We start from the raw sequence: 25,546 nt of genomic DNA, 5'->3' as shown, positions 1-25,546 counted from the left end.
CTATTTAAGTTACTATTTGATCTATTATCATCGTTAATAGAAATGTTCTTCTTCTTGTGGGGGTCACCTCAAATTCGTAATTTACAAAACTCGACCAAGAACCCTGCATTAGTTGAGACAAAACGTAATTCATTGATTCATGTTTAGAGATTACACCTGTGATCTTGGCAATAACAATTTGTTTCCATGAATTCGTTTAAAAAGAAAATCCACGCACGCGTTAATGGTAATTGAAGTCAGTTGGAAAATGTGTCAGAATAACTTAAATAACCCTACGAGATTTGTTGAAATAAATATTGCAACCTGTGAGTGCTGATGTTTTGGCCACCCCGTATATATACGTGCACATTGTTGCACATCTCACTCTACTAATTCGCTTTACATTATCGGGAAATTAAACAATGTTTGTTGGTAGAATGTCTGCGATGACTCGTGTTGATGACCCTAGCCCCAACGTGTGAGTAGGGCATACGTTTTTTTTTCAAACCCATTCACTGTCAGATTGATTGATCACTTTTCCAAAAAGGCACGGCTCAAAGCCTGTGCAAGCCCACCCCCAAGTCAAGGCAGTCAATTAATCAACAACAGGGTTCTCAGCTGTATCACAACTCACTTTCACGGTTTGAAATGTCAGGGTAATTTGGCACACCTTCAAGGTACACAAAGGCACCGGCAACATCTCCTCCACCGACAACGACGCAGCTCATTGCTCCCGAACCTTCAGATGACAGTGCGTGATCTTTTTTTTGTTTCGTGTGTGTGTCATTTTCCAGTCCCCAGGATTCCTACCACATATCTATCATGGGATTATGTTGATTCATTAACACACTTCCAACATTTTTAAAGCACTGGAGATTTCTGCTGCAAATAATCAAATGTCACGTATTGAAATCAATGTCACCTTTACCAAACAGATTGCCTTCTAAATGCGCGTTTTAGCGTTTTTTTCAAATACGTTACGACGGAGCGTCTGGTAACAGCCAACCACCTTGAGTGCGACAGATCGCAAGTTTGAATCCCACAGCCTAAACTTGAGTTCAATAAGATATCCCAAAACACTTGAACAATCGAGGCTATTTGACCCGTCTCATTCAGCCAGTGGGATGCTGCTTCTGCCACTGTCTAGTGGACTTGCAATCCAGAGGTTCACGGATCAATCTCCCAGCACGGCAGTGGAACCAATTGTCTTAAATCGCCCCCCCCCCCTTCCACTGCCCACCAAGAAGTATACATAAGTGGGTGCGCCACAGTTGATCAATCGGCAGGCCGCGTGTGGTGGGATAAAGTGTGGGTACTCCTACATCTTTCACCATGTGTGGCCAGCAAGGAAGAGTAGGCCAAACACCCTTCGTGGAGAGGCTCTCTAGCACTCCCTCTAGTGGAGGTCCATTCACCAGCAGTGGCTTAAACCAACACACATTTCGGCTTAATATCCAATGGGCACGATGCCAAGGTGTATTATTTCAGTAAAAAACGTAATATATCAGGATAATTCTGTCTTGGTGGCTCATGGGTAAGCAAGCAGGTCACAATCTGACGGTAGCAAAGTAAAATCCTGGTTTGAAGTTGGCTTGGCCAATAGTCCCTAGAAGGTCGATAAATTGGTTACCACTTCGTGTACAAATCAAGCAGTTGTCCTTTGGAGAGACTCACCCCGGCCATAGGAATGTGGAATTTCCAACCACTGCTTGAGGGCTGTGAACACAAGATGAGCAACGTCTCCATGCTCATTTGGGCAAGAAATAGCTGTGACTTCTCTCTATTTATTGCTATCCTGAGTAACCACTGGTGAAGGGACGGGCATTTTACATATTGTCCCTTCTCGCTGGATTTCGCAAAGAACGGTGCAGACAGCCGCGGCGCGAAAGCTAATTGTAGCAAGGCTGTGGACGTCTTCAGCACTCAGATCCTTTGCACTCCAGTCACAGGGCCCGGACCCCAGTGTAAACAACTGTCATCGTGTTATAAGTCCGAGCTATCACCCGCAGCACGCTTGCAAACAGCCAAGGTCGAGCTTTTGGAATAAATGAATAACATCACGGAAAACGCGAGTCCCGCGTTGTACTCGGCGCAGTAAAGGATTTTTCGGACGAGCCGTTTTTCTTTTTTTTGGCAAAACCTCTGCTCCACTCACTTGGCCGCCGCCAGCCGCCACGCGCGCGTGCGCGCCTAACGCGGCGACGCACGGCAAAGTGAACGTGACAAACGGTGGCGGGGACTTGGGCATCAAGTGCCCGCAACCGTGGTATCGAACGCACTTTTCCCGTCAGTGAACAGCATCTGCCGTGAACGTGCGCTGTAAAGCGGGCTGAAGGTGCAGCCCCGCAATTTCTTGCTCACGTCACCGCTGGCGGAAAGCCACCCCCCCCCCCAACACTAAAGAGCTTTGGAGAGGCCCTCTAGAGGGTATTTTTGGCCTCTTCTTCCACACTGACCAGAAGTCTCAGAAGAGGTGAGAGCCACCCAGCCCACCACGCACGCAACCTGGCGATCAAACGTGGTGTGACCCATTCATAGTGCTCGGATGGACAGAGGAGCAGGGGGCATTTAGGAAACTCGCTCCCATGATTCGACTGCCACAACGGGAGGTCGCTCCGGCAACCTCTGGATCGTAAATCCAGAGTGGTCGTCATTGCCCCACGAGTTCCACTCAAGATGTTTCGCGAAAATCTTTCGCCCCAAAAACAAACGAGATCTCCAAATCGACTATCACAGCGTTCTTCAACCCTCTTTGTGAGCAGGCTACGTAACAAAGTTGGTGTGTACCGATGGAGACATGTGACGTCGTGACATATAACGTCACGTGGTGTCGTGACATCTATACATGTGACTGCTAGTCTACATCTCTTGTGGGCGGCTCTCTTATCTCTATCTCTAGTTTATCTAATGTCATCTAACTAATCTGCATCTCTTCTCTCCAGGACCCTCATCTTTATCTCTTGTTCATCTCTCTATCATGTCGGTAATCTGTATATATCTTTTTTAAAATATCTCTCGACAGATTTAAACTCAAGGCACCACTTCAAGAGTCGTCGCAGCGCACTGCACTTGACCCACAGGTCACCAATTTAAAAACCTTCTGACGATCTGATCGCTTAGATTATCTGCACATGGGTCACTTAGAGTATTTAGTTTATTTAGCTGATATTTAATTCCACGTGATCAGCCACTTTGTTGAGCCATCATTTGTGGCCAGGTCGCTTCTGAAAAAGAAGCTCATGGCTCAGTGGGCTTTACCTGGTGAAATAACAAAAAAAAATGTGATTTGTTTACCTTTCCTATACTTTCACTTAAATCATGTTTTTTTTACTGTTCATTGTTTTAACGTATTTGCGCATCTGATTTCTCCAGTACGAATAAATATTTTGATTCTGATTTGCAGAGGTGACGGGGTCCTGCTGAACACGCGGATGGCCACAGTGCTCCTTTGAGATGTCCACTCTAAAACGTGCCGAGTTTGGATTCTCTCCACGACAGTGTTCTGTGCTCCAGATAATGCCTTCCTTATGGATAATGTCGGTGCCAACAGATAATATATGAAGCCTGGAAGAAGGGCCTCCAAGAGGGCACGCTATAAGAGCCCCCCCCCCCCAAAATAGGGTTTTTGGCCTACTCTTCCATGCTGGCCAGATGAATCGGAACAGGTGGGAGTTCCCACACTTTACCCCACCGAACATGTTCTGCCCATCGATGACGAATAGCATTGTACAGAGGCGAGTGGATGTGAGAAAGATGCACATTATTGAATCTGTCCTGCCAAGAGATCGAACCGGCAACCTTAAGATTGAAAATCCCCGTTTGCAAACCATTACGTCATGGCAACCAACCCTCCAAAGGACAAACACTGGGAAATGTCACCGTATCCAGTACTGCACGCAACCATTTAACTATTTTTGTTTTATTTTACCAGGTAAGGCCCACTGAGCTATATAGCTTATTTTCAGAAGCGACCTGGCCACAAATGATAGCTCAACAGAGTGGTTTCTAACGTGGAAATGTATAGCGGCCAAATACTCTAAATTCATGCTTCCAAATGTGGAGAGAAAAAACGTAGAGAACATGCAAGCTCCAAATATACAGGTCAGGATCGAACCCACGACCACCTGTATACCAGGTGAGGGAGTTAACATTTTGCCCATTTAATAGTTTGAAGCAACGAGTCAAACTCAATGGGGAATCACAGGCAACTAACATCCCTGCAATACATCCATTGAAGAACAGTTAACACCTGGTCATGGAATATGCAGTGAGTTTGCGACTGTCAGAGAATGATATAAAACACGTACTTCCTTTGCATGCTTGGCAGCATGTTGCTGCTGTTGTTGCTGCTGCTGTTGTTGCTGCTGTTGCTGCTGCTGCTGCTGTTGCTGCTGCTGTTGCTGCTGCTGTTGCTGATGTTGCAGCAGTTGCAGGTGAAGCTGCTCTTGTTGCTTCTTGTAAAATTCCTGCAGCTGTTGCTGAAAAAAAGACGAGATCGGCTGTGAAATGGAGAAATCGAAGCGACAGCATTAGACAGATAATATTGAGCGTTTTTTTCTACATTTAATTTAATGTAAACAAATCTACGAATTAACATAAAACAGAAATGAATTTCAAACCACTGTATAAATATACTGATAAATTTCATTTCCTAATTGAACATGTCATTACAATGGATTTCTTTAGTTACACAATCGTCTAATTTGCTGAACACATTGTGCAAAAGAGGGTACCAAAAAATTAAATGCTATGCAAATTTGATTTAAGAATATTTTTTTTTAAGTTTTCTACTCCCTTCTATTACCAATGTTCACTCAGGTCAACTGCAGATCCTATTGAGGCCTCTGACCTACCAAGGTGTTAGGGTTTTTTTTCCTTTTTGTGTGACTGAGCAATCATTATCTTATACTCAACAGGATGCCAACACCTGCCGACAATGTTAATTAATCTGTCAGCAATTCCTCGCTCCCGGGCCTCCCAGGCGATAAGAATCTTGCAAATGAACAAACTGAAAAGTCCTCCCCCCTCAAATACCAGCCCTTCCCGCCAGCTGAAGGACATGTTAATAAGGCAAACAGCAATCCTTTTATCTTGCGGCCGTGAATGACTTTACCTGCACCCGCACACCCAACTGAGCGTGCATTATCAGTGGTCCACAGCCCCACTTCCTATGCAACTTGCTAAAAAGCATGACTGATGTGCTAATTTCAGAACACAAGCCAGCACAAAAGGGCGCAAGCCCAGTTCTGAAGGACATGCACTGAGAAAAGCGCCTGAATCTAAAGGGATGGCTAAGGGAGGTAGCTTTCCTGATGGTTATATATATGTTTAGAAAAAAAAGACATGCTTTTGAAAAGTGGTATAGGGTTGTGACGGGCGGGGTGAGTTGGGCCAGGCTTAACAACAAGCGGAGAGGCTTCTAAAAGGCGTTGGAAAATAAAGTCGCATGCAGGAATCAAACCAAATAAATTGAACTTGATCAGAACACGTCTTTGTCGGGCAGTGTTGTAATGCTTTTAATGTGGACTGTAGTTTACAAATGGATATACGCCGATAACATTTATCACTGAATTGAACTATGCACAAAGCAACGTCGATTATTATTGCAATGGGCTAAGGGCATTAATCTATTGAGAACAAAAATGTGATAATACATTTGATGTTGGCCTGATTTTTTTTCATGTTTGTGTCTTTTTGTCAGATTTTGCTGCCAGACAGTCAGTCATCTAACCATTTATTTTAAAATTGTACAAAAAAATGAAAGTGGTTTCAATCTAAAGTAAAAAAAATATAAAGAATAAATATAAATAACATTATCAAACCTCTAACAGAGATCATGACATCTTATTTTTTGTAATCTGCAAAGGAATGGAACGCTACCAAGTTGGTACGCCCGCTGAGGAGATGGAGCGATGGAATCGGCCCGTGTGCACGGGACTGGTGGCGACTTGGGGGGGGGGGCTTCATCCAGCAGTGGATTGGCCATGGCTGGTTATCATGATTATCATTAGATTAACTCACTTTGAATGTAAACACATTCAAGGAGTATCCTTATCTGAGAAAATATGAAGATCGGTATGTATTGTTCCTGTCATTTATTTCATTTCCCCACCTGTAATAGTTTTTGCACCGAGGAACCTGTTATTCTTTCTGTGCGACGTATCTCTGTTGTGCTGTGATTGATTTTTGACCCAGGTCTCCATTGAAAAAATGAAAAAAAAGACTCCTGTTCTCAATGGGCTCTTAACCCGGCTTAAATAACGGCAATCGGGCATTATCAATCACATTGATGCATTTGCTCAACGCCAATTGCATTACTGTTTCCATCATACACTTATCACCATCGTTCGCATTCAATCACTGTAATCCTATTAAACGTCCGTTATGTAGCCAGGTAAGTGCCATTTTAGGGATATTTTTTTTTCTCTCTTTAGAAAGTCGGACCCGAGGCCGGCAGTCACCGACGTGCATTCGTTTCGGGGGCCGCCCGTGTTACATTGTCACGTTTCGCAGAGAAAAAAAAGCGCAGCAGCGTTTATATATATCCATCAGCAGCAGGAGGGAGGGAGTATGCTTTGGGATCTCGGGTTTTCGACCCACCTGCTGCAGCATCACACTCTGCTGCTGCTGCAGGAGGACCTGTATCTGCTGCGGGGAGAGCACCTGCTGTTGCAGCAGCTGCTGCATCTGCTGAGACGTGATCACCTGCGGGGTCATCATAGCCATGGACACCGGCACCTGTAGGAAAAGACAGCGGCAGACCGTCCAGATTTTAGCACGCCCACACCTCCACCCCAACCCCCCCCCACCCCCCACGGAGTCACTCGCTCGGTCGAATAATCACGGCCTTGCGCGCAATAAGCGTCGTGGCGTTAAACGCCGGCCGCTGCTGTCGTCCCGGCTGATTGATCGGCCGCGTTGCGGTGAGCGCGCGCGCGGCCACCGACACGACCACACTCGAGCACGTCGCACATATGTTGATAGATGCCGACCCACGTGACGGCACGTCGACTCGCCAAACTAAAAATTAATTCTCACGCTCGTGATGCACGCGTGGATGTATGTATATATAGATATACTTATACGCGCACTGGGTGACGGGCGACGGGGGAGACACGTGTCATTTACGGAAAGGATATACGTGGATTGTATAAGGAATGCTTTGGGTGTTTGGGCTAATAGAGTGAACGGAATTGTGCAAGCGAGACGCACCAACAAAAAAAGAAACCTTAAAAAACAATACAAAGGCGTTAGTGAAAATGAGTCAAGAAGTAATCAGTGCTGGAGTCGAATCACGACTTCATTGCATCGTGAATGTGTCTATTGATTACATGCCAAACAGATGCTCGTGTCATACACATGAGCATTCATACCCGCACAGATGATTACAATGCATACATTTGCATGTGTTAAAAACCCAGCCATGGCTCACACCAGCAGTGCGTGACCTCTGAACCAGTCTTGGGTGCCCGTATCACCCACCCACAATGACCAGTGCGGTAAAGTACTTTGGAACAACCACCGTGATCCAAAACAGCATTACAATGGCTTCATCCAGCAACTGACTGGCAAAGGACTGTATATTATAAGAACTGTATTTTATATGTATATATAGATTACATATGCACATTTTTTTGCTGAACAATTAAAACATGTATCTTATTGCATACATCCCCATATTGCAATACTTGCATTGTTTCATCCTTACATCAACGGCATTCACAAAATGTATTGAAAACCCATTGCCAGGTTCAGCTACGCACAGTTACTGCAACCACATTGTGCATAGCCAAGCCACTGAGTCTGGCCAACGATCACACACGGGGGTTGAGCCTGAAAAATTATTATCGTAACGTAGGCGCATTTATTTTTTTGTGATACTGCATTGGCAGTGGTGCAAAAACACAAGCGACAACTGAAATCAACATGTTCGTCAAAACACTGCCCTCGGGAAGAGAAAAAGAATGTGTAAAGAAGACCGGCAACGACTCTGGCAATTGCATCAAAGAACGGAATGCGAATTAATAACTTGAGAGTTCTCTCCGCTACGAAGGGATCGCTCTGTTGTACAGAAGGGTCACTGGATGAAATGTTGCCTATTTAACAGCTATTTTACAGACGTGTTGTAAAGTAGATCACTCCGCTCGACTTCAATGCAATGCGTGTCACGTATTCTCCACATTATCTAAATAAATTCTCCCGTTCTTTTTTTTTGGAAAGCAAATGTGGGGGGGTGTCTTATTATCCATTAGTTCCGTTTGTGTGAAATTCACATTTTTTTGAGAACTTTATATTAATACTAGGCACGAGTGTGTGTGCATGTGGTGCATCTTACTTTCAGCGTTACCTTACAATCCGCTGAGTACGGCACATTGTACATGTAAGCTGCACGGACAAGCAGCTTCCTCGAAATGTTTTGCTAAACACCTGACAGTTGTTTGAGTAATTCCACTGGACGTGCACGCAGGGTTTAAGTAAAAACAAAACTTAGCAGCAAAGTCTCATAATTGCGGGTGAGACTGCTCGTTAAGGAGGAAGCGTACTTTCTTCAACATTGATGAGAAAATATGCGTCCGCTACGTGTGGCCACTGGCGGAGCCAGTGAGGGGGGGAGGGTGGGGTGGCACCTGGCCCCCTAATGATCCGATCGAAATCCCTAATTTGGATCGGATCATTGGGGTTTATTGATAATAAATCGGCATTTTGCGACCCCCACTGCCACTGTGTAGCCTATTATTACGTGCCAGGGACTCTATGAGATGATATGACAATAGTCTGAGTCCATAATTGGCAATAAGTAACGGCAAAGCAGTTATAAGTGGCTCACATAATTGTGCGCAGTTGCGTATACAGTCCACGACTTCCCCGAAGGCATTCACCTTCAGCGAGCGCGATGCCGATCACACAACGCGGTTCGAATTCGACCATCGATCGATGGCTGCGCCATCGCCGCACACGCGTCGAATAAAAAGCAAGGGACAAGTCCTTACTTACTAACAACTCCTATCATTTTTCATTGCTGGAGGGGTTGCACTCTTATCTGAAAATCCTGGCTCCGTCATTTCGTGTGGCTGCAGTGGCCGGCGGGCTGGCTACCTACGGGAGTACGTGTCGACAAACTCAATCTCCGTGGCCCGCGTCCAACAAGGCTCTGCGCCTACACGAACCAGCATCTCGTTCTATGACGCCGAAATACTCCGATGGTGCTGTTAGGCTGGCACACCACAATAATCCTCCGACGATGTTAACTACCTCGGCTGGTATGCACGAGGTCATGGGTTCGATGCCAACCCTAACACCTGCTGCATATTTGGAGCTTGCATTTTCCCCATGGATCAGCATACATGCATACATGGATCAGCATACATGCATACATTTAGAATCAACACGCGCTTAGATTATTTGGCTGATATTAATTGCAACACGATAAGCCACTTCGTTGAGCTATCGCTTGTGGCCAGGTCGCGTCTGAAGAATAGATATATAGCTCAGTGTGCCTTGCCTGGCAAGAATAAAACAGCATTCAGTTCCGTTTAAGATTAATGAGGCATTCAGCATGGAACTCCTGGAAAAAGCGGCCCAACGGACAAGTGGTTTGCAATGGCTACAACCGTCACATCGCCCTCTCGAACGAATTTCAATACAAGGTCCCTTTTCATCTTCCAATATATTCAGGCGAGCGAGTGAAGGTGTGAGAGGTAATATATCCACTGACATGTTGACCAAGCGAAGCTCTCCCCACACACTTAGCCCTTAAGCGCTCTTTAGCAGCCCAACGGGACTTGTTGGAGCTTTCTTCTCTACCCGCCGAAGCCAAGGTGGCAAGCATTGGTGACCACTTGTCTCTTGTTTTGCCATTTACCATTGTGGACGTACCTCTGTATGTTGCAGGCAGTTATTGTTTAAAATGTATTGCAAGAATAGTCCTGCACAATGTCCACGTGCTGTTAGCTCTACCCAGCTGTGACACCCGCCTCGATTATAGAACAAACATTCGGGCATCGAGTGTTTTTTTTTTTGCAAAAGCAAAGCAACATATTCTTCTTCGTGTAGTAGTAGTCCACAGATGGAATGGTGAAAAAAAACGGTGTGCACCTTCCCAGTTCTTGGGATATTACCGTGGGAATTTAGTGCACACATAGATGGATAGTCTCAATTTGAATATTACGATGTGTTCCATGATTTTATCAGTTTACCTTCCTTATCTATCAAACGTGGCACGCCTGAGTGATACCGTAAAGATACGCTCCGGCATTAACATGCTCAGGATATTCGAAGCACATCTGATCTCATCTGATCTCGGAACCTGATGCAGGGTTGACTCTGGATAGCCCTATGATGGGTTATAACCATGCATGCCAGGTTGTCATAGGCAGCTGCAGGGCTGTGCTCCCCGGTAATCAGCAGAGGGCAGTCCAACCAAATGTGTTCTCACATTGTACTTCTATGCTCACAGGTCTATGCCCCCCACCTTCACCAACACGCGATGATCAGTGTGGTGAAGTATGGTCAGCATCACTGGTCAGCATCGACACATTGAGAAGCACAAAACTGAAAGGGCTTTCAACAGCTCGCCACGTAACGAATGACACGGGACTTAAAAGTCACGTGCACACGTGTTCTGTATATTCGAAGTCTTCAATACAAATTACGGTTGAACTGAGAATCTGTTAATTTGTTCGTGAAATTACATTAAGTGGCCATGTATTTTGTCAGGATACAATGCCAACAATATTGAACAGGAGAGCTGAATGAGGTGACAGAGAATAGGTTCTAAGGCAGTCTGGAACGCTCTTCCTTTCCAATATTAGGAAGCTGCTGGAGCTATGCACTTTTAAACCTAGATTCAAAACTGACTTCTTTAGAACTGCTTTTTGTGTTTAGTTTGTTGTCCTTCCCCAGCAACTCCGATTAGCACGGTTGGCTACGTACGGTATTGAAGACGTTCAACATACGTACATATGTGACCGGGATGGCTAAAACATGGCACCGAGTCTCTTTTCTGCTTAATTTTCTTCTAAGTTAGAAGATTCATGACTGGCAGATTTCTCTTTATTCGTGTAACTTCTACCTCAATTCACATCAACCATCCTCCTCATATCTTCTTCCACCCCACCCTTCGATTTTACTCTCAACTCATGCTCTCCTTCTTTTGCCTGGAAGTCCCCTTCAGGACTGGAAATTTTGCTCAACATAATTGGCGATCCCATGATGTTCCAAATGCATGGCTCTCCTCTGGGAATTGTGGGATAGCTTAGGTAGGACAATTACCAGGTAACCGAGGTAGTTTGATATCTAAGTGGTGGGGAGGTTATATGTGCATGTATTTATTCAGAGACGATGCTCCAACAGGAATCTGAACACCATTTTGGAGCGCAGTTGCGTTTATTTATTTTTTTTCCTCAGAAATAATCTTTAACGAAAAATTCAACGGTAACGAAAAAAAATTGTTTTTCATGTTTCTTTTTTTTTAATTGCCGAAAAATCTCCAAATCTGTGATTTTGTGTTGATTTTTCAAAGGTTGTTATTTTGATTCATAACAGTGGGTTTGTTGATATTTAGATTACATGCATTTAACTAAAGAGCACCTCATAAGCATCCTCGAGGTATGCACATAGACCAGAGTACATTTGTTATCACAACGAGTGTAATTGAGCACACGAACTCTGCGGCGGGCCTGCCGCGATGAAATCATAGAACGAACAACATTAACGGCAGGAAAATGTTGATGCCCACCCCCCCCCTGGAAGAAAACAAACAAACAGATGCGCTGTAAACATACCTAATAACTAATGACTTACGTGTGGAGCATCTGAAAAACTTGGTTAGCCGTCATATTGAAAAATGATCAATTTCCATCACGCAGCTATAAAGCAGGTACAATATCTGCGGGTGTAGTGGGGCAGATATCCATCCTTCTCATAAAACCTGGCAAATGTCCCTTTTGCTTTTTTTATATCTGGTGCAGTAGCTTCCATTCTGTACATTCGTTTTTTATGTCGTGCCTGCAGGCAGTATGCAAACTCACAACCGTGGCCCTTCTCATTTTGCAGTCAATAAGCCTTCCCTTTCTTGATTGCCTTCCTCAGCTTATCTGCCCTAATTTAAAACCACAAATGAAGGTCAAACTTTAGCACTTCTTTTTTTATTTCCAGCCTGCATCGCTCTCCCTCACTTTCTCCTGTCCCCCACTCTCAGCCCATACCCTCCGACACATTTCTCCACTGGTTAGCATGCAAATGACCTGGATTGCTGTGCCTTTCAAAGAGGGGCGCAGTGACAAGCAGACATAGGTAAACCCAAATACCTCAAGGACCCGGTTTTCGAGTTATTTTTTTTTTTAAACCGCCACGGTTTGTCCCAGTTTAGGGTCTATCAACGATTTGGAGCTGTTATTTTATTTTTTCCTCATCCCAGCGAATGTGCAGTCAATGCCCTCGTCATTCCACATGCAACCCCTCTCACGACCGCCCTTGTGACAAATAAGCTACACCGCTTTCGATTTGCGTCATGTCATTATCAATTCAATAAAAAAAACCTGAAAATCTTTACCAGGACATTCTGAATCGAGGTGAACTGGAGCAGTCTTGCCAACATAAACACCAAAGCAAATCAACCTTCGCTTTTACATCGCTGCTAATGAAATTGCTTGTGAGCGCTTCCAATGAAAAGTGCTCATGGGACTTACAACATGACTCCTAAACCATTTACAGCAAGGGAGATGTAAGCGAGATCTAACATCTTGCTTGCAGCACAGCGATAAGTAAATCTCAAGTACTCACAGAGAGGCCTGCGGATAGCTTTCGAGAAGTCTAATACCCAGGCTTCGCCAGGCCTGAGTATGTCTTCCCTGAACCCGTCACCCCATTCGTGAATGACTCCTTCCCATCATCGCTTTATAGGCGTGGAGGGCTTTGTTGAGTGTTTCAGACACTCAGGGGGGGGGGGGGGGGAGACTTGGTGGTTGTGTATCAGAGCTCTCAAACAAACTGCCCTCGTCCTTATTACATTCAAATATCGCACCTCAGTCCTTGATCCTAACAATGTTGGAAATTTGGCAGGTTAATGGATGTAGACATGGTTGCGTATAATTAGCGCAATTGCAAATTGTGCCAATCGGCGATACGAATGGCATAAATTACAACTGGCTTGTGCATTTTGTTTTTGTACATCTGGATAGTGAAATTAAACTTTGTATTCAATTGCAATAATCATGATACAATTACAATTAAAAAATATATTTAAGGTATTGGTTGAGCATTTCTTTTTTACACCGTATGTTTATTTTCCAACACTTTGCTGCAAATGTGAAGCTGACAAGCCCAATCTGTTGTTGTTTCTGTTAAAACGAATAACGTCATGTTTTGTTTCATTATTACTCACAATATGAAGAGTAAATTCATAACCAGTGACAATCATTATAAAATATAACTGAAACCTTATTCCCTTTGCAGTCACATACAGATAAAAACCTTCCTACAAATCTTCTTGGTTCTTTCGGTAAAGTCACGTAGAAGGGAATTAATAAAATAATAAAAATAAAACATCATAAAATACAATGCTCACGATGTTTCGGCCACAATGCAAGCAGCCGTCCTCAGGTGAAGAACAGGTCTGTCGGAAATACAGACCTGTTCTTCATTCAGACGCTGTCTTTCCGACAGCCCTGTTCTTCACCTGAGGACGGCTGCTTGCGTTGTGGCCGAAACGTCGTGAGAATTGTATTTTATTATGTTTTATTATTTTATTACTTCCCTTCTACGTGACTTTACCGAAAGAACCAAGAAGATGAATCCCTGCAAGTCACGAAAGCTTTAAATCGAAATTCCTACAAATGTATTCCGATTTTTTTTTTAGTTATACGTATCACGGTGAAAGGGTGCGGCGTCGTAAAATTGTATAACGTCACGACAATCCAAAACAAAAATGGTGAGAAGTGAATTGCCCCCGGCGATATCATTGCCTTGAGAAGTCAGGCGAGGTTTACATCTGGAGCAATAGGTCCACAACAAAGACAAGGAGACGAAAAAAAGAAAAGCCACCAAGGAGAGTAAGAGAGGGCACCACCACCACTTGCGTTTTTTTACTCTCAGAGGGTTTAATTAGCAGTGCAAAAAACTTACCCCACTTAAACATAGAGTGCACCTTAAGCAGCTAAAATTGGCCTTTTGCTAATGATGGCAGGCAAGAGGCTTAGATCATAGCCTTTTATAACACTATTTCAGCCACTAGCTCTCGACACCATCAGCTCAGTGGATCTTTCACACTTAAGTTGTGATTATCAGATGCTGATTAGCATTGATGAATTAGATTAGCGCAAATGCATGAAAATTAAAATTACGTCGGAGACATTTTTTTGTCTTATTCTTCCAAGAAACCAATTTCCCTCCTATTTTGTGGGCCTTACTCAAATACGCTTGAAGCTTCAGACGCTGATCAACAATGATTTATCTTTCCCGCTTTAACATTTCATTTAATTAGCCACCCATTCATTATTGAAAGAAGAGCACTCCGCCAAAAAAAAACTATAAATGCCGGTGAATAAAATTACGTGAGAGATAGCACTATTTTTCTTTGAACACACTGGATAATAATACTATCATTAGGAGGCAAAGAGCTTGTGCAATTAATTTGGCCAATGTGCCGTCCCGCCATGGCAGTTTCGTTTAGTGCCATAATAACACATTTAGCGTCAACAAACGCACCTGAAAATGTCACGTCATCTTCCCACCGATTGACATATTTTGAATGGCGCATTGCCTCAGATAGCTTTTAAGCTTGAATGCTGTCTAAAATGTGCAAACTCAAGATTTAAAGAACGGCAGTGGCATTCGCATGTCTATCCCGTCCATTTAAAAATGTAAAAAACAATAACTGTTTCATGAACTCAGTCGTAGATTTCTTATCTTATATCGAGCCAGTTAAAAAAAAAAATTATACGGTCAAAAAATATTATAAACACATACTTAAACCTTTAATGTAATATTGTCTGCGTAGAATTTAAGAAAAACTCATATTACCGTAAAAAAAATCTATTACGTTTGGATATTTTTCAGTTTATAAAACCATGATTATTAAATGTAAAGCCATCACACGTATGAAACAAATTACTTTATAATGCACATGCCGTTGAAAGTAGTCTCTGGTAAGACTACGAAAAATCACGTTTTTTTTGTGTACATTGCAGGAACAAAAAGCTGTAACAATTACACTGATACGTTTGCTCCGGACAGATATGTCTACTAAACACTGCAACGGCATTCGATCGGTTGTTTAGAAAAGAGGTAACGTTTACCCTGGCTTAAATCATTTTTAAAACGATACCAATTTTTTTAAACATGCAAACCAAATTACGAAACAACAAGCATTAGCAACAACCCAACAGGCAAAACACAAGACGGGGGGGCACCCACGAAATAAGTATTTAACGCAAATATAAATAAATAAGTTAGAGTATCCGTTGATAATTAAATAAAGGGGGAGGGGGACGACGACGACGACACACACATTCGGCGACGTCTTACCTCGAAGGCAGGTGTGCGGTGAAAGTTAACGCATGCAAAGAGCTATTTTTTTTGTATATGCTGCAGCAGGACCTACATTAAACAACTCCCGTTAATAACGCGCGGGCGCTCGGTCGTCTGGCAGTCGCACGCGTGCGTCCAATTGCGTCCACCCCCCCCCCCAAAAAACAGACGTTCTCACCGATGAATATTAAAATGAAGGCGACACGTGCCGAGGGCAACACACGCCCGTGACGAACACCTCGCATTATGACAGTTTTTCTGGTTCGTCGTTTCGGAAAGCGCGGCGGTGGAGTGCCTTGAGATTTAGACGACCAATGAGCATGCTTGGCCTCCGTTCTGATGCACTAAATGCAAATCACATTATCTGGCCTCCACTCCTGTCAGACATACATTAAGCCCGCTTAAATGAGAGTGGCAAAATTAATGGCTTGCTTGGTTATTATCTATTTTTCGCCGCCTTCCTTATAATGAACTTTTTGTGTGTGTGCATTACAGGCGCTTTCGGTTACATTTAATTCGAGACAAGATAATTACCGGTGTAATACACCTCAGTCATTCGACGCTTTTCTTTAACCCCGAATTGAGGAGTGGAAGACTGAAATGAGCAGGAATGGTCAAGTAGATTTCATTGCCTCTCATTATTCATCTGAGGTCAATGCTAGGTGCAAGCACAGAAACAAAATAAAATGATTAAAATATTTTACAACCCCGCGCTTTTATTATGCTAAATACTCGCCCGAAAAAAATGCGTTAAAAGTGTTATTTATTTTTGAAAGAACAAGGTCATACTAATGACTACATATTTTGGTAAATGTTTCGTATCTACTACATTCCTTGGATGCTATCCATTCGAAAATTGGGCTATTGTGTTTCGCAAAGTCAACCTTGTTAAATAAAATCGGCTTTCTTATACATTTGCATATCTATTTTTTTAAGTTGATGAGTGATATTCAATGCCACGCAGTTAACAATAATTCAAAAATTGCTCCCAGCTATGGTGATTATTTCATAAAAAATAAAATATATTAAATAAAGAAAATGGTACCGAATGTATTAACATCACTGCCTATTCCAGGTACCAGGACCCAGCTGTCCGACATGCACACATACACACAGACCGCCCATTTATGGCAAGCACTCGTCGCGAGCACCTATCAAGGTTAACACAGGCACACTTGGTGACGTTATGGCCAGCACCTAGAGCTGTCTTTGACCTCACTCCCCTTACCCCCTCCTAATTGCAGCAGCAGGTAAACCCTTGCACCGAGGTGCTCACTGTAGGCTGATGACCTCAATCCAGGACCCAGGCCAGATTCAGATTCTAACTGGGCACTGCTGTCACAATGGTCCGGAATTGAACTCGGGGCACTTGGGTGGAGTTGCACCCGATATATTAAATAAAAACGACACCACTCCACGCGTACATACAGCCAGTATAAGATTAACGCAGCGACTCCATAAGTTAGGGCGGGGGGGGCCACGGATTTTGAGCCCCCCCCAAAAAAAATAAGATGTAGATACTCCTCCGATTAGCACGCTAGACTATGTACGGTGCGAAATAAGTTCAACAAACAATGAAACACAATGCTGTAGCACTGTGATGATAGATCCTGCAGATAACTTAGTCATTTAAACTAAAGCATCACTATGTGTATCGCTAAAAATTACGTAACAAAATTCATGCAGTTTGCCTCTTTCAACTGTCTGAATTAGGTTAACAATTTGTATATTGCCTTTAAAAAGCGAGGCTGAAATAATATATGTGAATAAGAAAATAGAATTTGTGGCATAATCAGGCCAGAGGTCGCAACCGGGTACCCGATACCCGTACCCTATCCGATACCCGGCTACCCGTACCCGGCCGGGCACGGGTAGTCGGGTGCGGCCAGGTACGGGTACGGGTAAGAAATAAAAACCCGTTTGCGACCTCTGAATCAGGCATGGCTGGTGGTAAACCCGTGAAGGAAAGGAACTGCAATACACAAAGCGGAACCCCAGTTCCAAGACCCAACTCAAACTGAATCCGGCTCTGGTCATTGCGGACAGCATTCTCGGGATTCTTCAATCCACATTATTCTCCCATGAGCAAGGCGACACAAACACTGGTTATGCTAGTGAAGGATGACCTTTTTGGAAATAAAATAAAAATGTGCCCTCAATTTCAAGAGGTAAACAAACAGGCAAACTAACTAATAAAAAAACACACAGACACTCTGCCCATCGCATTTGCGCCAGCGTCAAGCGATGCACGAGTCTCGCCACTGCACGTAGTATATTTTACCACACGTAAATGTATGCTTACAAAGGCCAGGAAGGCACGACTCCCATCATGCCTTTCATGCATGACATGTGACCACCCACATTGCATGTACATATGCTCTCAGCCTTGTCTCAGCTACAAGTTAGGAAAAGAGCTGAAACACGTTGGCCCGATTCTTCCCTTTCTCCTGCTGGGATTGGTTTATCCCATCGGTTAGAGAAAGCGTTGGATGTGGAAGTCGCAAAGTGGGTTTGGAGGTAAGTGGAGACACAGGATAAGTGTGCTCGGCGCTAGCGGAGGGCGCGTGGTGATCTGGTCACGTGCGTGTCGCTGTGCGTGAGAGTCGAGGGGACTGTACCGCGACCCACGTGCCCTGAGGGGGATAGCCAGAGGTGGCTATTTGGCTGGCGCAGAGCGGCGCAAACGAGCCTCTAATGAGAACACTGGCCCAGCCCTCTTGGTACACAGTGGCCTTTGCGAGAGAGAGCCCTAATGAAGCCACGGGGCCCCAGTCACTCAAAAAGAAAAAAAAATGCCTTTCTCCCTATGGGGAAAACAGCCGATCATAAACATGTTGATAAGGGCAGATAACCTGCCAACCGAGCACAAAATGCGAAAAAATATTATTATTTATGAATGCAATCATTTTACATTTTGAAGACGCCTAAATAAATGCAATGACTATCACGTCTTATTATTTTAATTATTTTTTTAAAAATATATATTTTTTAATAAATTAATTTTAATTTATTTTTTATTGTATTTTTATTTTCTATCTACGTGACTTCACCGAAAGAACCAAGAATATGAATTCCTGCAGTCACGAAAGTTTTAAGTCAAAAGATTATCATGTCGGCGAGGCGTATGATTGTGACCAAAAAAAACTTTGCTGCTGTCATGCACCCACAAATAAAAATCAACGAAGATATTTGTGATGTGAGAAGGCAGGGAAATTGTTCATGGTAATATCAATAATTACCAAGGCATCTACCACTGAATCTCGAGAATGTCTTTCAGGAGGGTCCTGAAAGCAGAAGTTTGGCCAATTCCAATAATCAATGTGAGTGGGGGAAGGCGACAACAGGATACGGAGAAACCCGTAGCATGCAAGGGAGATAACACTCTAAACTCTGCACAGATCATTACACAGACTCAATACAAATCTGTGTACCACACCCACTGTTGTGCTGTCATCTCGCCACAACTTGCAGTTTTCTTAGCAATACGAAGATCCCCCGTATAGCCTGAACTGACTGTTGGGACAAGTGCTATTAGCGAGCACCTATGAAGGCCTGAACGGTACACGAGGGGATGGGTGGCTAGCACCACGTCTGACCGCCTTTGTCTCACCGGTGGCGATGTATACTATACACCAGACCAGGTACTTATTTGAGGCTGAGTTTACCTAGGGGAGGCCCAGGACCTGTTCAAATAATCGACACTGGTGTTGGCCATGACCAGGAATCGAGCTCGGGTAGCCGGGTTCATAGCGCGCTGACCACTACACTACCGCTCTTAGCAATACACAGTACCTATAACACCTGGTATGCAATGTTGGTCACCCAAACATGTACGACCAGGTATCCACCATACTCGGTTCTGAGATATCAGATTGGGTGCATTCATGGTGATTTGGTTGGAATATATTTGCTGATTTACCTTTCGTTACTGACTCAAGTTTGTGAAAACTATCATTCAATTGACTCCCAATTTTATTTCCGATTTTCGTTGGATATTTTGTGAATAAAATTATTCGTGAACAAAATGTCCTCTCCGCTAGTAGATACGGTATAAATGCGCAAAGACAAATAGATAATTCGCTAAACAAAAGCAAAATATCCAAGAACAGTTGATGGAATTTGTAAATAAAACTCAGGTCAATTATTTTCTTGCCCACACTTTGCAGTTTTCACTGCTCACTGCATCCACTAGAGGGTATTTAGGATGCGTATTTACCTTTAATGAAGTTCCTTTTTCAGTATTGACGTACATTTTATCTTGGGCGGAGTAGTGGTGTTAGTAGTTCATACGTTATGCTACGAACCTGGTGATGATTATGCCTTGAGTCTGGGGATCCAAGTTTGATTACACTGGTCAACAAAAAAAATATTTTTTTTCTGGCCTGGACTTTTGCAGCTGTTTTAGACTAATTTCAGGGTGCTGATTCCAAATCTGATCTCAGATTTGCTCTATCACATCTCATTTTTATGCTATCGGCATACCCCATTTTCATTGATTTTACCCGAAATTAACTCTGTCACTTATGATTGCAAGTTGTTGCGAGTCAGTGACTGCTTTAGTGTTAAAATATGGTGCTGTATTTTTAGGATAGTGTGTTTATAATATAATTTTATGTAGATATCCACATTTATTTAACATTTTTCTTTTGCAGTTTTTATTGAAAATGCAATATTTGATATCTCAAAAACCTGATGTGATAGACAAAAACTGAAGCCGGATTTGGAATCAGCACCCCAAAATTACCTTAAAACCGTTGGAATACCTTATGCCAGAAAAAGTGTGTTGACCAGTGTTATTGATTACGTCAACATCAGCGGTATTTGGATATTTGCTTCGACATTATATCTGCTGTGGCGCGTGTATTTTATTCATGCAAACTTTTTGTGAACTGCTATGGCAGAACGTCCACCGCAGAGAAGGAGCAGTGAAATCAGTTTGTGTGCAGGTGCTGGGTGAATGATTGCATCGTAGGTTTCCTGAGCGGTGTTTGCGGCCTGCAAGAGGCCATCATCCAGCAGGGGATCGACCATAGCTGACGATGGTGGTCGATAAAAACCTTTGAATGATTTCATAACACGTTCATGTAGATAACGTAATGTAAGCAGTAGGACATACTCGTGCCCTCATACACGAGCCAATAATTTGTGCATTTTAATAACAAGTGTAAAATACATGCCGGCACAGAGAACCCACGGGTATTTCTTAGCGTTCAAAAAGTACATTACAGCCCATGATTTATAGAATGCCATTGATTTTCTCCCCCTCTTCATAAATAATGTCCTAAAACAAAATTCTTAACTCCATTGTTATGAGAGTCGTGATGTCCTAGTTTGTAAAAAATTGTCATGTTAATAATGCTCGTCCCGTTGTGTCAAAAAATCCACGGTCGCTTTGGAGGGCTCACATTTGTTCAGCAAGCATGGGCATTATAATGGGAGTAGAGAATGGAGAGTTTCAGTAATTTAACTCGTACATTAAATAATTTATTGAAACTTCCTGTAGCAAAAAAAAAACTACCGCGGCTCAATCATACCTAATTCCCCAAGTGTTGAGAATATTATTGACAAATGTAATTCGGTTTATTCTACATTATTAAAACATACATATTGAACCTCAATTGCATATTTCATTCAAGTTATTAATGCTACTAATATCGCAGCTGAGTCAATTTTATGCGCACATAACTTAAACCTTGAGTCGCAAAATATTTTAAGGCAATTTTTCAGCCTGACACGTGTGCTATCAAGCACTGTATGCAGGATGTGCTAATTCTCATGGTAATCATTTGAATTGCACGTATATATCTACATGCCATGTGCCACACGTAATGGATGCGCTATATGCAGATTAAATACTGAGTGCCATTTATAGCGATAAATATGGAAAGACGTAAAATTATTTTGTAAAAACTAAATAAATAATGCCACTGTAAAACATCTGCGTATGTGTTCTACTTTTTATTTAAACGCTCAATAAAAAAAAATGCTAACAAAAAATTGTAAATTAAATTCAATGTATCCAGTCTTGCTTTCAATTAAATATTATCAATAAACGTTAACTACTGTATTACATTCATAAGAGAATTAAAATCTTCTCCTTTACCATGCTAAAGGATAGCCCAGCCCTGCTTCAAATGCTTTAATTACTATATTACGGCATAATGGGTTCTGCATTACTGTGGTTAAACTAAATTACACTGTTCATTTCAGCTGAGCCATAATTACAAGGCTTCTGCAATGGAGGGCTTTTTCAAGCACATTAACAGCATCTGTCCTTCCCGTTTCCCTCTCTTCCCCTAATGAGCTCAGAGCAAGCCAGAAATTAAGCTGCACAAAATCAAAGGAAATTCGGCTTGGCCACTTTATTGGTCAATGTTCTACTGGCACTTGCGCCTGCCATCAATTGCAATGTTTTGGCCAGGGGCGGCGGGGGGGGGGCTTTTGGCTGAGGAGTGACAGGAGAAAGGGAGAGGGGGGTATATCGGAGGGGGGGGGGGTCCATGGGAGGTGGGTAGGGGCTGAATAAATATTAAACTGCTTTCATTCACCATCTTATGGTTTACTTGGCAGTAGTTGCAGACCACACCCAGTGCGCACATGTTCCGCATGTATTCTGCTCATCTGTCCGATGGGAGATGGCAGCTACTGTTGCGGGGAGAGGGGGGGCAAGGGGGCGCCCTCTCCCCGCTCTCTGTTGGGGTTCGAACAAACTTCGCGCGGTGCAAGCGGGCACGTGAGGTGGCATCGCGCCGGCAGCCGGGGCCACGAGCATCCGGCGGCCCCCATCGGGAACGAGTGCGCGGTTCGTGCCACTCAGCGAGGGCACTGCCTCCCCTCAAGCGAGACGAGGTCACGTGCAAGTTGCTGGCCACCGCAGCAAGCCCCCGAGAAATATTAAAGGCGGGCGGGCGGGCGGGCGGATACGTGTGTGGGCATGAATCCCACACACGCACCCACCCATCCGCGGCCACCACCAGTGAAGATTAGTTGAATCGGTCCTGGGTCTCCCCTAGGTCGACTCAGCCTCAAAAGAGTACCCGGTGCGATGTGTAGACATCGCCACTCGGGAGACAAAAGCGGCCGGGCGTGGTGCTGACCACCCACCACCTTCGTGTGCCGTGCCGGCCTTCATAGGTGCTCGCTAACAGCACTTGCCCCCAACCGTATGTTAAGGCTATACGGGGGGATCTTTGTCTTTGAGCATGAAACTGCCCACCCAGATACAATAAACAAGCACTCCTGACCGCTTGTTTATTGCACATTCCCTTTATCAATCGTTAACGTCACGCATCTGGCGCTGGTGCACAGGGCAGGTACACATGCAGAACGTGGCTTAAATGATTCCACAATGTGGAGGAATTTGACGGAAGCATGCTGTTGTCATTACAGCGCAGAGCCGTTTATGGTATTTTCGAGAGCAGCAGCTGCATGACACACTGGACCGAAACAAAAGCTCCCATCGTACCTATGTGTTCTCTTAATGGAGCTCACAATGGCACGGGCTTTTGAGGGTGTTTATGTTGACAGTGATGTGGTGATGAATATGACAGCAAGAGTGTCTGTGTGGGTTTCACCATGGCGAAGGCGCCGCAGTATTCCCTCGTTATATTATTGTTTCTTTCGGTAAAGTCACGTATAAGGGAAATAATACAATAATAAAAATTAAACATAATGAAATTAAATTCTCACGACGTTTTGGCCACAACGCAAGCAGCAACGTCGTGAGAATTGCATTGCATTACGTTCCATTTTTATTATTGTATTATTTCCCTTCGACGTGACTTTACCGAAAGAGCCAAGAATATGAATCTCTGCAGTCACCAAAGCTTTAAATCGAAATATTCCCTCGTTATTCGCGAGAGGTACATTCCGCAGAAGCTCGTGGAAAGAAGATTTCGCGGATAATGACAGTGGCCTACGGAAACCTAGCGTTGTAGTGAATCACCTTGCATAAGTGCATAAACAAGCAATTAAATACATGAAAAATATCACTTAATCTAATCACTTCCTCGCATCGAATTCTCTCTCTCATCACTTTATCTCATCACTTTATTTAATCACTTTATCTCTGATCACTTGATCATCTCTCATCACTTTATCTCTCTCGATGCAGTCGCGCCGTGTTCCAGATTCGATTGGCGGATAGACAAAATCGTGGATTAGTAACTACGTGAAAAACGAGGGAATAATGTACTGTACTTGCCATTGCAGCTCAATAATAATTATAACAGCACACTATATCCATTGAATCCGGCAAACTAACTTTGATCCATTGCCACAGCTGACATCAGTGGTGAGTGAAATCTGAACCGGTCCAGATCACCCCCTTTTCACCAACCCACACTGCCCATCATGGTGAAATATGGTCAAACACCCCCCCCCCCTCCCCAAGACCAAAATGATATCGGGAAGCCTTCTTCCATCAACGAATTGACAAAGAGCTGAAAATGATTATAAGTCATTATATCTGCTGAGCACTCTTATTTGCCGAGTGCGTTTTTTTTTAATTCACATTCATTCACAGACTGCAAATAACGAGGACGTTAGTGTCCAGAGCAAAGGCCAACGTGATTTTCCAGTAAAATATGAGCAATACCATACATCAGGCTCGGTACATAATTGCACTTGCGTTCCAACAATCGATCCCTTATAGCCGCTAAAGAAAGAACGATGACAATCGTCCGATTTAAGACTCGATAAAAAAATGAATAAGTAGAAATTAAGATGGAAAAAAAACGCACGTTTGTGTGGCTGTGAGCATATATGTTTACACATTGGACCAACAGTTAGTGACACTGTAGCGTAGTGGTTAGCGTGCTGCATTACCAAGTTCAATTCCTGCTCACAGCCAACATCAGCGACGATTATCTGAACCGGTCCTGGGCCTCACCTAGGTCGACTCAGCCTCAAATGAGTACCTGGCGCGGTGTGTAAACATCGCCACGAGGAAGACAAAGGCGGTCGGGCGTGGTGCTGGCCACCCACCCCATCGTGTGCCTTGCCGGCCTTCATAGGTGCTCGCGAACCATACTTGCCCCAACAGTCTGTGTAGGTTATACCGAAGATCTTTGTCTTTTTTGTATACATAGTGTGTGCACGTTTGCATCCTGAAACGCCAGTTTCTGTGCACATGAGCACCGGTTGTTGTTGTTGTGAGTGCATTTGCTGTGGCACCGTGACACAGTGACTCACTGCTCTCCTGTCTTTCCCAAAAAACTCACCTCAACAAAACCCGAACTTCGAAGTGTGTCGATTAGACTGTGCCCCCCCCCCCCCCCCCCCGAAATTGTAAAGACGGGACAATGTCTCAGTAGAAATGCATAATCGAATATCACCACTGAACTGCACTTTAATGAATACTCTTGACCAAGCAGACCTGTGCACTGAAGAATGCATTTGGCTATCGTGCACTGTGGCTTTGCTCAGTTTATACAACCGTATTTGCTTCTATGTTTGGGGTGATGAATGCAGTGTACACACGCACAATATTCGTACAATAGCCCATTGTTCTAAAGCAAACTGGAGCTGCAGAGCAAGATGCAATACTCTCACAAGTTCACAATACACCTACGTGCTCGCAGAAAAAAAGTTTCCAATCGGTGCATCGTGACAACGGTGGAATTTGGCTCTGCAATGAACATAGAATAAACGTTGAGGAATCATGCAAAGGTAAACGTGGAGGCATGCTTGGAATGACACAGAGGGACTGTAGGGGGAACGCATGGATCAGAGAACAAACACAAATGGGAGTCGTCATATCGTCTGTTTAGGAACGTACATACGAGTTTGGGCAAAGCCACATCGAAACAGTTTTTTTTTATCGTACCAGGTAAGGCCCACTGAGTTGTATAGCTCTTTTTCACAAGCGACCTGGCCACAAATTATAGCTCAACGAAGAAGCTTATCACGTGGAAGTGTATCGCACGTTTCTAAATGTGAAGGGAGAAACCGGAAGACCTGGAGAAAAATCCACGCGACCATTTGGAGAACATGGGGAGAACATGGGAACTTCAAATATACAGGCCTCAGGGTTGAGGGG

At 43.7% G+C, this 25,546-nt stretch overlaps 1 protein-coding gene across 1 annotated transcript in view; it reads right to left on the bottom strand.

Moving 5' to 3' along the window:
• Window positions 1–25,546, bottom strand: part of LOC144731712 (forkhead box protein P2-like) — a 181,801-nt gene that overhangs the window by 56,191 nt on the left and 100,064 nt on the right. Inside the window, exons 4-5 of the mRNA XM_078612897.1 lie at window positions 6,580–6,717; window positions 4,287–4,478 (exon numbers count right to left, since the gene is read on the bottom strand). Coding sequence (XP_078469023.1) covers window positions 4,287–4,478; window positions 6,580–6,717 — 330 coding nt within the window. The remainder of the gene's footprint in view (window positions 1–4,286; window positions 4,479–6,579; window positions 6,718–25,546) is intronic.

The sequence above is a fragment of the Lampetra planeri genome, chromosome 40, assembly GCF_965212315.1.
Source record: "Lampetra planeri chromosome 40, kcLamPlan1.2.h2, whole genome shotgun sequence".
Taxonomy (NCBI): domain Eukaryota; kingdom Metazoa; phylum Chordata; class Hyperoartia; order Petromyzontiformes; family Petromyzontidae; genus Lampetra; species Lampetra planeri.
The sequence above is the reverse complement of the archived record's forward strand: the minus strand, read 5'-3'. Positions and strand labels throughout refer to the sequence as shown.